Consider the following 14,851-nt stretch of genomic DNA (forward strand, 5'->3'; position numbering starts at 1 on the left):
GCACAGCCCCGCAGGGCTGGGGGCCCTTGGGGACCCATCCTGCCCACGTCCTGCTCGCCCTGATGCCCCATGATCATCGCTGGCAGCTCCCATGGGATACGTCCCAGACGGGGCAGGGCAGCTCCCCGGAACCACAGGGAGAACACGGATGGAGGGGCTGGCTCAGCTGCCCCCCGCGCAGCTCTGCACCGGCCGCATCCTGCGCCGCCGCCATGCACGGCTCGGATCCTGGGGCTGGGTGGGAAAAATGCCCCCACTGCTCCCTGGGAGCCCCTCCAGGCTGAGCTGCTCCTGCGGGGGCTCGTCCCTGCCTCCTGCCCCCCAAGCAGCCCCCCAGGGGAGCGGGGGTCACGGAAAGCGTCAGGAGTGCGCCGGCGGGGTCCTGCCTGGGGGACCCCCGGGTGCCCGCGGGACGGCCCCGTGCTGGGAGCGCGCTGTCACCGGGGCCAGGGCAGGTGACATGCGGCGGGCACTGGGGTGTCGGGGGCAAACTCCGCTGCCCAAGGCCCGTGGGGTGTCCCTGGCAGTGGCAGCGGCCGGCGGGGAGGGACGGGGACGCACAGCCCACCCGGCGCCCTGGGAAATGGCCTCTCCCGGGCATCTGCCACCCTGCCAGGAAACCCAGCGCCTCCCGTGCGTCCCTGCGCCTCCCCACCCCACACAGCAAAATAACCCCGCGCTCTGACGATGTGCTTTTATCGAGGGGTGTGACGTGACTCACGATAATCGCCCCGATTAGCAGCTGCCAGGCGAACGCACAGGGGGCGAAGGAGCCGAGGCTCCGATGCGGAGCCTTCCCGGGGGAGGGAGCTTGGGTTATTTTTGGACAGAGATTGCGAGAGAATTAAAATGAAGGGAGGGGAAAAAAAAAACCCTCTTGATGCCATCGCTCCTCCTCGGTGACGTAAAGCAGGAGCCAATCTCTGGCCTCCCGCTTTGTGCTGTGGATTAAGCTTTGCCGGGGCGCAGCAGCCACCGCCATCACGGCCTCCCCGCTGCGGCGGGGGCGAGCGAAGGACGCAGCGTGTTTGCCGTCACGTAGCCAAGGGACCCCCGCGCCCCCCAACCCGAGCTCGGGGATGGAGCAGCGGGGACCCCTCGCCTCCTTCCCAGCCGTGTCGCAGGGTGGTGAGACCGAGCGTCCCTGCCCATCCCCAGGGGTGCTCTGCCCCGGCGCGGGGCTGGGGTCCCCAGCAGGATTTCACGCTGCCGGTCGCTGGCTGCGTCCCCACGCTGCCCCGCACCAGGGGGCTGTTTCTCAGCAGGAGCCAAAAAGCGTTTTGGGGGGAGCCGTGCCGAGGAGGATGGAGGGCTGGGGCGGCAGCCAGCCCCCCGGCTCTGCTCAGCGCTTTGCTCAGCGCTGGGAGGCAGGAACCGGCCGTGGGGTGCCCACGGTCACCGGTGCCAGCGGTGACAGCCCCGGGGCTGGGGCGATGACAGAGCAAAGAGCGGGGGGCTCCGGGCTGGGCTGGCAGTGGGGGCTGGCGGCCGGCAGCAGAGCAGTGCCCAGAGGCTGAAATGCTGCGGGGGGGACGCAGGGCTGGGTGACAAAGCCGTGCTCAGAGGACCCCGGGCACTGCCACGGAGGGACGCAGGGCTGGGTGACAAAGCTGTGCTCACAGAACCCCAGGCACTGCCACGGAGGGACGCAGGGCTGGGTGACAAAGCCGTGCTCACAGAACCCCAGGCACTGCCATGGAGGGACGCAGGGCTGGGTGACAAAGCCGTACTCAGAGGACCCCAGGCACTGCCACGGAGGGACACAGGGCTGGGTGACAAAGCCGTACTCAGAGGACCCCGGGCACTGCCACGGAGGGACGCAGGGCTGGGTGACAAAGTCGTGCTCAGAGGACCCCGGGCACAAGCTGGTCTGGAGGGGACGCAGGGAGCAGGAGCCGGTGTGGTGCAGGACCCCTCGGCTCGGGGAGCGCAGGGAGGGCCCCTCTATCCCCACCGTCCCAGCTCCAGCCGAAACGCTCCGGGAAGCCCTGGCCCTGGCAGAAGGCAAGCGCGGTTTTGGCGGCAGCGGCTCGGGAGAGGACACCGGGCAGCGCCTGCCCCAGGAGGGCACCTCGGGGACGGGGACGAGGGGTCCTGGAGCCAGGAGCCGCTGCGCAGACGGGGCTGCTGCCAGGGCGTCGCGGCAGAGCTGCGCCAAGCACATCCCCGGGCTGCTCCCGGCCCTGCCGCCCTGCCATGGCTCCTGCGCCGGCTCCTGCTGCCCGCTTGGCCCCTGCCAGACCCTCGCTGTCCCTGCCTGGAGCCCAGTGACCCTTCCTGGTGCCCAGGGGCTGGCAGCGGGGCTGGGCGCACGCCCCCGGCCCGCAGCTGCCCCAGGGGTGTGGGGTGGGTGCTCAGGGTGCTGCCCCCAGGCTGGGGTGATGCCTGCAGCGCTGTGGGGGATCCCAGCTGAGCCATCGCAGGGAATGGCATCTCCCCCGGGAATGACATCTCCGGGAGCTCCCCAGGCTGCTGTATCGCCCAGGCCGGGGGAGAGGAGCTGGTAGGGCGGAGGGGGGGCCGGAGAGGAGGCCGGCAGCAGGATCAACGCTCGCTGCCCCCCCGCCAGCCCCCCAGCAGAGCACAGGGCAGAGGCGTCGGGTCCTCGCGTGGAGCAGGCACGGGTGGTGCAGGACGTGGCGCGAGAAACCTCCGTGCTGCTCGCTGCGGGCTGCGTGTTCCCGGGGAAACGCACGCTGGGGTGAGACCCACAGACACCCAGGGTGGGACACGCAGCCAGGGTGAGACCCCCCACCCTCCAGATCTCCCCGGAGCTGCGGGAAAGCCGCACGGCAGACCGACGGCCGGAGCGGGCGCGGTGCTGAGCGGGGGGCTGGGGGGCACCGGGTGACATCCTAAAGGCGGAAAGCGAGGGGCAGCTCATCCCGCGGAGCTGAGGAGCAGGGGGGGCCCGGAGGGGCCCAGCGGGGAGCAGCGAGCAGCAGGCAGACGGAGGGGAGCGAGGGTGGCAGCGCCCAGCGCCCAGCACCCAGCGCCCAGCACCGCGGCCGGCAGCAGCAGGTTCGCTGTCTGCCGAGGACGGGTGGGAGGCGCGGGCTGAGGCGGAGGGGGGGTCTGGGAAAAAGCAGCAAGGAACAAACTCGCCCTCCTCTCACCCTGCGACGCTGCCAGGGCCCTGCGGGAGCAAACCGGGGTGGGGGGGTGCTGGCGTGGGGAACGTGCTCGGGGGAGCTCGGGGGAACAGCCGGAGCAGACGGGAGGCAAAGAGGTGCCCGGACAGAAGCAGGGTGACGCTTAGGGTCTGCGGCAGCGCGGGACGAGGCTGCTCCGGCGCCAACCGCACCCGAGGGGCTGAGCAGAGCCCGAATTTCACCTCCGCACCCCAGCCGGGGCCGCGGCGGCGGGGGGGGACGACACATGCAGGCACCGGGTGGCGAAGCCGGCGAGACGAGGTGGGTGACACGTGTGCCACGTGTGCCACGCGGCACTGTGCCACGGGGCCAGGCAGCGCTGCCAGGGCTCTGCCCGCTGCCCAGCAGCCCCGCAGCTCACCCGGCACCGGGGGACGGTGGCACTGGGGGTCCTGGGTCCCCGGGTTCGACAGCATCCGCTCAGGTGAGTGGGGAGGAGAAAAGCAAGAAGCGGGGAGCGGAAAGGCTCGAGACAAACTGTTCCTCCGCCTCCAGCGCTGTTTCTCAAGAGCTGTCGAGGGGGTCCCCCGAACTGCGGAAGGTTTTACTCCCCCACAGCCGACCCGCCAAGCCGGGCTCTTCCCCAGGGCCCGATCCTGGGCGCGTGCGAGGCCGGCTGAGGGGGGGAAGGTTCTGCCAGCCGCCGCGGCCGGCTGACCCGGCCGGGCCCGGCGCGTGTGGGGCGGCCGCGCTCCCACCCCGCCTGCTCCCAGCGCCCAGCTGCAGCCGCTCCTGCGCCCGCTGCCACGGCCCAGGACCCTCAGCCCCGCACCGAGGGGGGGGCACCTTGGAGCAGCAGGAACGGGAACGGGAGACGCCAGCAGACAGGTTGTCGTTTGCCAGCCGGGTGACCCTCCTAACTGGGGGGGCAGGAACCGGCTGTGAGCGGGGCGAGGGGGGGGCTCATACACTTATGGCACCCACATCCCTGGGGGCTGCGTCCCCAGGCCTCTGCCCCCACGGTGCCGCAGCTCAGGTGCCCCCAGTCCAGCAAGGCCAGCATCTCCTGCGTCCTGCCAGCCCGCACCCCGGGGACAGCCCCCCCCGCCCCCCCCCAGGCGCCGCAGCACCCGCTCACACCCTTGCTGAGGCATCCGCCAGCTGCCTGCACCGCGGGCATTGCCACCCTGGGTGCTCCTGTCCCCTGCACGCCAGACGCCCGCGTCCTCGGGGACCAGCAGCTCCTGCATCCTGGGTGCTGCATCCGCAGGTGCCAGCACCCTGCAGCCAGTGCTCCCCGCATCCCTGCAGCCCGCAGATCCCAACTGCTGCATCCCTGGAGCCCGCACCACTGGAGCCCGCATCCTGCACCTCCCCACAGCTGCATCCGCAGGTGCCAGCACCCTGCAGCCAGTGCTCCCTGCATCCCTGCATCCCGCACCTCCCCACTGCTGCAACCCCGGAGCCCGCACCCCTGGAGCCCGCATCCTGCACCTCCCCACTGCTGCACCCCCAGGTGCCAGCACCCTGCAGCCAGTGCTCCCCGCATCCCTGCAGCCCGCAGATCCCAACTGCTGCACCCCTGGAGCCCGCATCCTGCACCCCCCAGCTTCTGCACCCCCAGAGCCCGCATCCCGCACCTCCCCCTCGCTGCACCCCGGTCCGTGTCCCCGGATCGCCCGCACCCCTGCGTGCCCCCCACCCCCGGGTCCCGCATCCCCCGCACCCTGCCTGCTGCAGCCCCCCGCGCCGGTACCCCCGCTGCCAGCACCCTCCGCACGCCCTCCCGCAGTCCCTCTCCGCACCCCCGCTGCCGGGCCCCGCGTCCCCCCGCACCGGGGTGCCCCCGGGAACCAGCACCCCCCCGTCCCCAGGACCCCCCGCCCGGCTGCCGCAGCCCGGGGGCGCGCGGGGGGGCGCGCGGGGGCGCGGGCGGGCGCGGGGGCGCGGGGCAGCTCGGGGGCGCGGGGGGGCGCGGGGGCGCGGGGGAGCTCGGGGGCGGGGGGGGGCGCGGGGGCGCGGGCGGGCGCGCGGGGGCGCGCTGGCAGGCGCGGGGGCGCGCGGGGGCGCGGGGGCGCGCCGCACCGCCCCGAGGCCGCGGCGAGGGGCGGGCGCGGGGCCGGTCCGCAGGCGGGGGCGGGCGGGGCCGGGGCCGGGGCCCGCAGGCTGCGGCCCGGCGCGGTCCCGGCGGGGCGGGCGGGCCCCTCCTGCCCGGGCTGCTGGGAGTTGTGGTCCGCGGCGGCGGGGAGCGGAGCGGCGGGAGCGGAGCGGAGCGGCGGCCCCGCACGGCCCCGCACGGCCCGGGCAGCAGGTCGGTACCGCCGCGTCGCACCGCACCGCACCGCATCGCGGGGGGGGGGGCGGCGGGGCGGGGAGCGGAGCCCTCGGCGGGGGGCAGCGGGGTTCGGGGTGGGGCGGGGGACACGGCCGCACCGGGTGACACCGCGGGTGACACCGCCACGCCGGGTGACGTGACGCGGGCACGGGTGATGGAGCCGCACCGGGTGATGGAGCTGGACCGGGTGATGCAGCCACGCCGGGTGATGCAGCTGCACCGGGTGATGGAGCTGGACCGGGTGATGCAGCCACGCCGGGTGATGCAGCTGCACCGGGTGATGCAGCCACGCCGGGTGATGGAGCCACGCCGGGTGATGCAGCTGCACCGGGTGATGCAGCCACACCGGTGACAGAGGCTGACGCAGCCACGCCGAGTGACCCTGTCACACCGGGGCGAGCCCAGCGCGCCGGGTGGCACCGCGGGGTGGCACGCCGGAGGGAAGGGCGAAGCGAGCGCCCGCGGCTGCTGGCCGTGCTCCAGCTCCGTAGTAGCAGCCGGCACCCTGCCTCGCCCCAGCGCTCCGGCATCCCCGGGAGGCTCCTCACGCCGCTCCGCAGGCGACGCTGCCGGTGCCGAGCCGAGGACAGCCCCGCCACGCGTCCGTGTCGCCGCGGCGCCCGCGGCCTGGGCATCCCGGCCAGGCTGAGCAAAGCCCACCTCCTCCGGGAGATGCCGGGGCCCCCACGGAGCCACCGAGATGCAACTTTGTGCTGCATCGAAGCCTCTCCGCCTTGGTTACGTAACGCCGCTGCTGCCTGCCGCCGTGCTCGCCTCCACGTCCTGCACAACTTCAGTGCGACGTGGAACCGGTTCCCGCTCTGCTGGACCGGCTCGGCCGCTCGTTACCGGCTGACGAGCCTTTTCGCGGATCTGGGGCCGGGGGTGCTGTGCGCAGCTGCCCGCCCGGGCGCGGGGCCGTGGCTGGAAGGCTGGTGGCACCGGCAAGCGTGGCAGCGGGTCCCGGCCACGCAGCGTCTGGCGTTGGGGACCCTGCCCTGCCGCCACCGGCACAACCCCTGCGCCAGGTGGGTTTGGGCAGGCTGGCGTCGGGGCTGGAGCCCGGTGGGAGGCTCCGCCGGCAGCATCCCCCCCGCCAGCCCGGGGCTCGGCAGCCCCAAGGCTCCCGGCTGCGAGGCGCTGGGGCCGGGTGGGCTGCCCGTGGGCGCGGGGGCTTTGATCTCTGACCGCGCTGACGGTTCCCCCCTGATTTTCACCCAGTGAGGTGCGGGCAGCAGCCCCGGGGCAGCAGTGGGGCCGTGCTCACGCTGTGCCGCCCTTGCAGGGGATGAGCATCTCCGGCTCGGGGACCCCGCGGGTGTCTGACCCCCACTCTGCCGCCCCGGCCGCTCGCTTCGTCCGTCGGCTCCTGAGCGAGCCGGGCTGCGGGGCTGAGGCAGCTCCCTGCTGGCTGCCAGGGCGAGAGCCGTGCTGAATACAGATCGTGCCAGGGCTCTGCCGGCCTCCCCGGGCACGCTCCGGCACCGCGGAGGAGCAGGGGGGGTTGTGGTGGCCTCGGGGAACACCCCTGGCACCGGCTCCACGGCTGCGCCCAGGGGGCCGAGGCCTGGGCTGGAGAAGTCGGCGTGTCCGGAGGGATGGCAGCCGGTGGGGACAGAGGAAAGTTATCCCAAAATTCCCGGGAGGCTGTGACGTGCCACGTGGATTGGAGATCCCGGGACGGGGCACGCAGGCAGCGCGCTACAAGGGTAGGATGGGGAGCGGTCGGCTGTGCGAGTGTCCCTCCGCGGGCTCAGACGCTGCCGAAGCCGTGTCCCAGCCCTGCCCGAGGTCCACAGCCGCAGGGTCAGGTCCCAGCCGAAGCCCCACCAGCTGAAGCACATCACCAGCTCAATTAACAGGGAAAGGCACCTTCATTAACGGCTGCAGGACCTTGGCAGGGAGGGTGGAGAAGGGCTTGGATGGCTTCCCTGGCTCATAAACCCATCCTACGCCTTCAAGTCAGCGCTCTGGCAGCTGAGCTCCCACGGCATCTCCTCCCCCTTACCTGTGTGGTCCTCATTTGGCTCCCGGCAGGCGCAGAGGGATTTGCCCTGTGGCCCCTGCCCTGCCCGGGAGGTGCAGCCTGGTGTGGGTGGGAGCCTGGACCCTTCACCCTGCTGTCGGTGCTCCGGGGCGGGCTGTGACCCCCCGCAGCGCCCAGCCTGAGCCTCTGCTGGGTGTGGAGAGCTGGCCCATGGACACTCCGGCTGAGCTGCTTTAAATGCTCCACGGTGATGATGAGGAGGCTCTGTGTCGGGGCTGGCAGCGTGCCCTGGGCCGGGGCAGCTCTCGGTGTGCTTCCCAGCCTGGTTCGTGTCTCCCCTCCGTTCCTCGCCCGTTGCCTGGCCTGTCCCTCCGAGCCGGCTGCGCGGAGGTGCCCAGGGCTGGAGTTCGGGGTGAGCAGACATCGCTCGCGGTGGTGAGGAGTCGCAGCATCTTCTCTTTTCGCCGCGCTGCGGCGGTGGGGCAGGACAGAGCTGCTGGAAGCAGGGGTGGGCAGCAGGCGCTGGCTGAGGCACAGACTGGTCCCCTGCCCGGGAGGGGGGACGGGCGCTGCTTTTGGGGCCAGGGGCGCAGGGTGCTGGGGGGGTGCTGGGGGCCATTCAGCTCCCGCCACCTGCCAGCCGGTGACCTCTCGGTGAAAGCAGATACGCCAAGGCCGACCTGCCGGCACCGCACCGGGCTGCCACGGCCCAGAGCGCGGACCCCGGAGCGCAGAGGGGCTGGGGGCTGTCGGCTCAGTCCCTGGAGGGAGAGTCACTTCAGAGCGTTTAGGTCGAGGGGACAAACTGCTGCGCTGCAAGGTAGGGCTGTTGGGTGTCTGCTCCCAGCTTTGCCCCCCTCAGCCAGGTTTCAGACCAGGTAAGGCAGCAGTGGGGAGAAAGGAGGGGAGAGCAGGAGGGGAGCTGGCCGCCCCGGGATGGTGGGAGCCGAGGGGCCTGGCTCTCCCCCCTGCCCTTCCGTTTGGACGGTTGTGGAAGATGCTGTTGGGAGGGGTAGGGAGTTTTTCTCTGCGTGGGAGGACGCTGGGCTCCTGGGCAGAGAGGAGGGCTCCTCGTCCGTCACCCCCCGCGAGGACCCGGTGCCCCCCGCGCAGCCCCGGCTGCACCCCGCGCACTGAGCCCTCACAGGGGCCCCAAGGGGCAGCTGCATCCCTAACACCTCCGCCTTTCTTTCCCCAGAGCCTCTCTCCATCCTTTGGGATGATCAGCCCGGGAGCGCCGGCGGGGACCCTGCGGGCGCATCGCTGCTGACCCGCGGCGCGGGGACCCTGCGGGCGCTTCGCTGCTGACCCACGGCGTGGGGACCCTGCGGGCGCGTCGCTGCTGACCCGCGGCGTGGGGACCCTGCGGGCGCGTCGCTGCTGACCCGCGGCGTGGGGACCCTGCGGGCGCGTCGCTGCTGACCCACGGCGCGGGGACCCTGCGGGCGCGTCGCTGCTGACCCGCGGCGTGGGGACCCTGCGGGCGCGTCGCTGCTGACCCACGGCGTGGGGACCCTGCGGGCGCGTCGCTGCTGACCCGCGGCGTGGGGACCCCCGGGCAGCCGGCCGCCAATGCAGAGCCCACGGGCGTGCAGGGCACAGCCGCAGCTCCGCTTCCCCATGGCAGCCCCTGCTCCCCACGCCCCGGCCCAGCTGCATGGTGTGGGTGCCCCTGAGGACCGCGAGGACTGACCGCCGGGCCCCGCTGCGCGCGCCCGCCGCCCGCCGCGCCACCATGTCGCTGGAGTGGCTGATGGACTGGAGCTGGTCCCTGGACGGACTCCGGGATTGCATCGCCAGCGGCATCCAGTCGTTCCGGGACTGCGACGCCACGGCCCTCGCCGCCGTCGCCTGCCTGCTGCTGCTCTTCGTGTGGTACTGCTACCACGTGGGGCGGGAGCAGCCCCGCGCCTACGCCGCCGTCAGCGCCCTGATGCAGGGCACCGAGGCCAACGGCGTGCAGAACGGCTACGCCTACTGCCACTCGCCCGAGTGCGCGCGCTGCACGCACCACGACGGCCTCAACCAGAAGCTCTACCACAACCTGCAGGAGTACGCCAAGCGCTACTCCTGGTCCGGCATGGGCCGCATCCACAAGGGCATCCGCGAGCAGGGCCGCTACCTCAGCAGCCGGCCCTCCATCCAGAAGCCAGAAGTCTTCTTCTTGCCGGACTTGCCGACCATGCCCTATTTCTCCCGGGACGCTCAAAAGCACGACGTGGAGTTGCTGGAGCGCAACTTCCAGACCATCCTGTGTGAGTTTGAGACCCTCTACAAAGCGTTCTCAAACTGCAGCCTCCCGCAAGGATGGAAAATGAACAGCACGCCGAGCGGGGAGTGGTTCACCTTCTACCTGGTGAACCAGGGCATGTGCGTGCCCAGGAACTGCAGGCGATGCCCACGGACGTACCGCTTGCTCGGGAGCCTTCGCACCTGCATTGGCAACAACGTCTTTGGGAACGCCTGCATCTCCGTGCTGAGCCCCGGCACCGTCATCGCCGAGCACTACGGACCCACCAACATCCGCATCCGCTGCCATCTCGGTAAGTGCCCGGCGGGGTGCTTCGTCCTGGCTGGGCGTCCCCGGTGCGGGGGGGGGTCGCAGGGGGGCTGTGGCCGTGCCTGGGTGCCAGAGCCCAGAAAAGTCAGTTCTGGGCTCCCCAGTTCAAGAAAGATGAGGAGCTACTGGAGAGAGTCCAGTGGAGGGCTACGAGGATGGTGAGGGGACTGGAGCATCTCCCCTACGAGGAGAGGCTGAGGGAACTGGGCTTGTTCAGCCTGGAGAAGAGAAGGCTGAGAGGGGACCTCAGAAATGCCTACAAATATCTGCAGGGTGGGGGTCAGGAGGACGGGGCCAGACTCTTTCCAGTGGTGCCCAGCGACAGGACAAGGGGCAATGGGCACAAACTGAAGCAGAGGAAGCTCCAGCTGAACCCGAGGAAGAACTTCTTCCCTCTGAGGGTGACGGAGCCCTGGCCCAGGCTGCCCAGGGAGGCTGTGGAGTCTCCTTCTCTGGAGATATTCCAGCCCCACCTGGCCGCGGTGCTGTGCAGCCTGCTCTGGGTGACCCTGCTTGGGCAGGGGGTTGGGCTGGGTGACCCCAGAGGTCCCTGCAACCCCTGCCACACTGGGATTCTGTGATGCTGTGAAGTCCTCTGGCACCCCGTGCTCCCGCGTTCAGCCACCGCCTGCAGCCCCGGGGCCGGCTCAGGCGCCTGCTCTGCCTTGGCCTGAGGGAGGTCCTGGGGCTGTGCCGGCAGCAGCCTCACCCACGCTCGGTCCCCCCGCGTGCCCGACCTCCCCGGGGTCCCCAGCCCGGCAGCAGCAGCGTTTCTGACCCAGTGGTGTGGGCTCTCGCCAGTGCAAGGTACAGGGTGGATTTTGTGCGGGGGTCTCTGAAGGACCCCCGCTCTGCAGGCACCCCACCTCCCATTGCGGGACATGGGGCACCCATGGGTGCTGCCCCAGGGATGGAGCCGTCTCCAGCGCCGCCTCTCCAGCTGCTCCCCCTCTCCTGGGATTTCGGGCACCCAGCGCTTGGCACGGGCAGCAGAGATGCTGCTTTGGTGCGAATCGGGGTGGGGGGCCCGGGGGTGTCCCCTCTGGCGGGGCGAGCGCGGGGCTCCCCGGGACGGGGAGAGCCCCGGCGGCACAGATGGCCGGGCTCTGCCGCGCTGGAAGCGGCACAGATCGCGCCGGGGGAGGCACCGCACGGGCCCCGCTGCCAAGCGCCGAGCGCGCCTGTTCCGGCAGCTCCTCTGGGTAAACCCGCTCAGGCGGCGGCTGGCCGGTTGTGTGGAATGGGATCGGGCTTCGGAGCAGCTCCGAGGCGTTCCCAGAAGGCCGGGACCTGCCCTTGCTAGTGCCGGAGCAGCCCACCGCCCGGCCGCCGGCCCCCGCTCACCCCTTGCGAGGGGCTGAGAGCGTGGAGTCTCCCGGGAAGGGGAGCGATGCGGGTCCTGCCCTTGTCCTGCCACGTTTTCCCTCTCCGCCTGCTCGGCAGCCGCCGGCCCTCCCGCCGGGACACAGCGGCGTGTGCTCACCCCGACCCACCCCGGTGCCGCGCGCTCCGCTCCCGCTCTGCCCGGCGCGCGACTGCGCTGGAGAGACGGCCGGGTGGCTCTGGCGGCCGGGTGGCTCTGGCGGCCGGGTGGCTCTGGCGACCGGGTGGCTCTGGCGACCGGGTGGCTCTGGAAAGCCACAGCAGCCGTCGGCACGGCCATGTCGCTCCCCGGGATTTACCCCAGTCCTGCTCCTGCCCTGCTGAGCACGCCGGCCACGCGGCTCCGGGCTGCGGCGCGGTGGAAGCCGGGCCACGGCGCGGTGGAAGGGCCGCTGCCCGCTGCCTCCCCGCCTGCTCGGCTCCCCCCGCTTCCAGCTGGAGCGTCTCCAGCCGAGGCCACCGTGCAGGGAAATGGCTTTGGGTTTTGTCGGCTTTGAAGCATCCGTGAGGCAGGCGGAGCGGCTTTTTTACGCTCCCGGCTCTGCGGGGAGGCTGGGAGCCCCTGCTGCGCTCGCTCGGTTTTGGCGTCGCTGCCAGATCCGTTGCTGCTCGTTTGCTGCATCGGTACCGTTTCCAAGCCACGTGAGCCCTGACCCCTTTCTCCGCCACGGCTGCATCCTCGGGGCAGGTTGGCTCCGCAGCAGCTCAGCTCCGTGGTCCCGGCACCGTGGGGGGTGACGTTCCCGACACAGGGGGGGATGGGATCAGCCCTTGCCAAGCTGGCCTGAGTTGCACCAGTGTTTTAGCAAAAGACCTGTTTTATTTCTGGGGTTGTCGTTCTTCCTGGGGCCTCCACAGAGCCCCGTCCTTTACGAGGGTTCTGTGGCCCTGCCCTGAATTTCTGCCCTCGCAGCTGCCCGGTCGGGGACCGAGCGGCCGCGGCGTGGCTGGGGGACCAGGTGACAAGGGAGATGCTGCGTGACGCGAGGCCGAATGGGGAGCTTGGGGCAGAGCCAGGGGCTGAGCCCATTTCTCGAGCCCCGGCGCAGCATCCTCTCCTGCCCGAGCTTTGCAGCGGGCAGGGTAACGGCGGCGGGGCGGGAGGAAGGAGCGGGCAGGCTCTGCCTTTGGTCCTGAAGCTAGAAAAACCACCGGGAACCCGGCTTCCAGGATACACCTCGTGTCTGTGGGCTCTGGGGACTCGGCAGCTGTTCCAGGTGGAAAAGCGGGTGCCCACGGTGCTGAGCTCATGGGGTGCAGCTGACAAGCGGGTGCTGAGCTCCTGGGGGTACCGCTCGCTTGTCGCAGGGCGCGCAGCACCGCCTGACCCTCCCTGCCCTCTCTTTCTGCCCCAAGGTCTGAAGACGCCCAGCAGCTGCGAGCTGGTGGTGGGGGGCGAGCCGCAGTGCTGGGCGGAGGGCCGCTGCCTGCTCTTCGACGACTCCTTCCTGCACACGGCGTTTCACGAAGGTGAGCCCAGCGCGGGGCCTCGCCGCCTCCTCGCGCGCCCATGCCAGCGCCGGGGGTCCGGGAGGAGCGGGTGGGCCCTGTCCCTTCTGCCGAGGCATCTGAGGGCTGGGGCAGCCGGTTGGTTCCCTGGGGTGACAGAGCTGCTGCTCGCCCACCACGCATGTGTCAGGGAGGGGGAGCGTCCCGGAGCCCCTGGAGCCCCCTCCTCACCCGCCCAGGGCTCGTTCCCACCCTGACTTGCTCGCAGCCCGGCACGGGGCCCAGCGGCCCTCTCGCTGCCATGACGGCCGGCATGGGAAGGCTCCCCGCGTCCCCCGGAGCTCTGCAGAGCGGTGCCGGCTCCGACGCCGCCGGCCCGGCATCCTCTGGCCCTTGCTGGCGGCAGCGCTGCCGGCCGCAGCGGCCCCGCTGCGAGGCAGCAGCTCAGCGCCGACGTGCCAGCGGCACCTTCGTCTCCCGTGCGGGGAGAAGAGCCTCACGCCGGGCTGTTCCGTCGCCGGCGGACGCTGTTCCGCGTCGGCTCTCGCGGATTAACCGGCATCAGTCGCTGATGGCCAAACGGCATCAGGCAGAGCCGTCTTGCGCAGGGGAGCGCGTGCGGAGAGGGGGAGAGCAGAAGCTGCTGCTCCCGCATCAGCCCTGCGCGGGCTGGGGAAGCGCAGCGGGGTGCGGGGCCGCGGGGCTGGAGCAGCGCAGCAGCAGCTCCCTGCACGGCTGCGAGACGCAGCGGCGAGGAGGGCGAGCGCAGCACCGCGCCGGGGCCCTGCGACGGGAAACCTTCGGGTCGGCTTGCCCAAAGCCAAAGCAGAGCCCGGGCAGGGAGGACCGTGCCCCGTGCCGGCTGCTGGAGGCACTGGGCTCCCAGTAAGCAGCAGCTGAGGTGTCTCCCGGGGCTGCACTGGGCAGACGCGTCCCCGCTGCGTGGGGCGCAGGCAGCAGCCTCCCGGCGCAGAGCCCATCACCCCGGGGAGCGCAGCCTCACCCCGTGCCCGCATCCCCCCAGGTCCCCCCGAGGAGGGTCCCCGCGTGGTCTTCATGGTGGACCTGTGGCACCCCAACGTCGCCGCCGCGGAGCGCCAAGCCCTCGACTTTATCTTCGCCCCGGGACGATGACGGCGCTGCCCGGCGTTGGGGGTTCGGGGGCAGGCGGGCGGCCGTGCCGGCTCGGCTCCGCGTGCAGACGCCTGCGCACGGGCAGCCTCCTCCCAGCACACGGCCTCGGGGTCCCCCGTCCCGGGGGCTCCTGTAAATGGAAACCGCGACGTCTATCAACGCCCATCTCTTCCCTCCCATTGCTGCCTTCGGGGATTGTTTTCCAACCTGAGAGCGCATCGCCTTCCCTCCGTGGTTAGCCCCAGCACCCCTCCTGTCCGTGCTCCTGTGTTTTGCGGTGTTCAGAAGCAACCAAACCAAGGGTGTTTGTCTGAATGTGATTACGTGAAACTTCTCATGGTCATCAAAAGAACAACACACACCCCCACCCCACCCCCAGAACAGCAAACCAGCCAAACAGCCCAGCGCTGCTCCCAGCCTGCCTCGGTGCGGGCTGCAGTCCCTCGACGGACGGACGGACGGACGGACGGACAGAAGGGGCTGCAGCGGTCACAACGCACCCCCCGGGCAGCGCAGCGCGGGCAGAGCGCAGGGGCTCCTGCCCCGTCCCTCGCACACCATCGGAGCCGCTGGCCCTCCTGCCCCGGAACGCTCCCTGCCCGCGGGCACAGAGGAGCCCGGCGCCGGTGCCCCCAGCCAGGCACCAAGCCCGGGAGCACCCCGACGCGCACCCTGCTGCGGGGACAGCACCCGTCGAGCCCTGCTCTTTGATCCGACCAAGGGCGTTATCAATCGCCTCAACCCCCTCCGTGCTTTATCTGCAGCCTGCGGTTTTCGCAGCTCGGGCCGGGCAGCCCCTGCGGGGACACGGGAGGGCAGCGTGTTTGGCTTTTGTTTGTCCGCAGACAGAGGCCAGGGAAGAAAGGAGGCCGGGTTCCTTCTGCTGCTCCATCTTCTCCTTTCCTGGAGCC

General features: G+C 71.4%; 1 protein-coding gene across 1 annotated transcript; it reads left to right on the plus strand.

Annotated features, from left to right (window-relative positions):
- Nucleotides 1-8,849: 8,849 nt before the first annotated feature.
- Nucleotides 8,850-14,263, plus strand: ASPHD2 (aspartate beta-hydroxylase domain containing 2). Its single transcript, XM_075434592.1, has 3 exons — nt 8,850-9,957; nt 12,714-12,827; nt 13,831-14,263. The coding sequence occupies exons 1-3, from the start codon at nt 9,072-9,074 to the stop codon at nt 13,938-13,940; spliced, it is 1,110 nt and encodes a 369-aa protein (XP_075290707.1). The 5' UTR covers nt 8,850-9,071; the 3' UTR covers nt 13,941-14,263.
- Nucleotides 14,264-14,851: the final 588 nt, after the last annotated feature.

The sequence above is a fragment of the Opisthocomus hoazin genome, chromosome 13 (assembly GCF_030867145.1).
Source record: "Opisthocomus hoazin isolate bOpiHoa1 chromosome 13, bOpiHoa1.hap1, whole genome shotgun sequence".
In the NCBI taxonomy this organism is placed as follows: Eukaryota; Metazoa; Chordata; class Aves; order Opisthocomiformes; family Opisthocomidae; genus Opisthocomus; species Opisthocomus hoazin.

Excerpts from the sequence above, each read along its gene's own strand:
- ASPHD2 (XM_075434592.1), top strand. The coding sequence starts at position 9,072 with ATGGTGTGGGTGCCCCTGAGGACCGCGAGGACTGACCGCCGGGCCCCG. Across the intron at positions 9,958-12,713 it reads CCGCATCCGCTGCCATCTCG|GTCTGAAGACGCCCAGCAGC; the intron begins GTAAGTGCCCGG and ends TTCTGCCCCAAG. Across the intron at positions 12,828-13,830 it reads GCACACGGCGTTTCACGAAG|GTCCCCCCGAGGAGGGTCCC; the intron begins GTGAGCCCAGCG and ends GCATCCCCCCAG.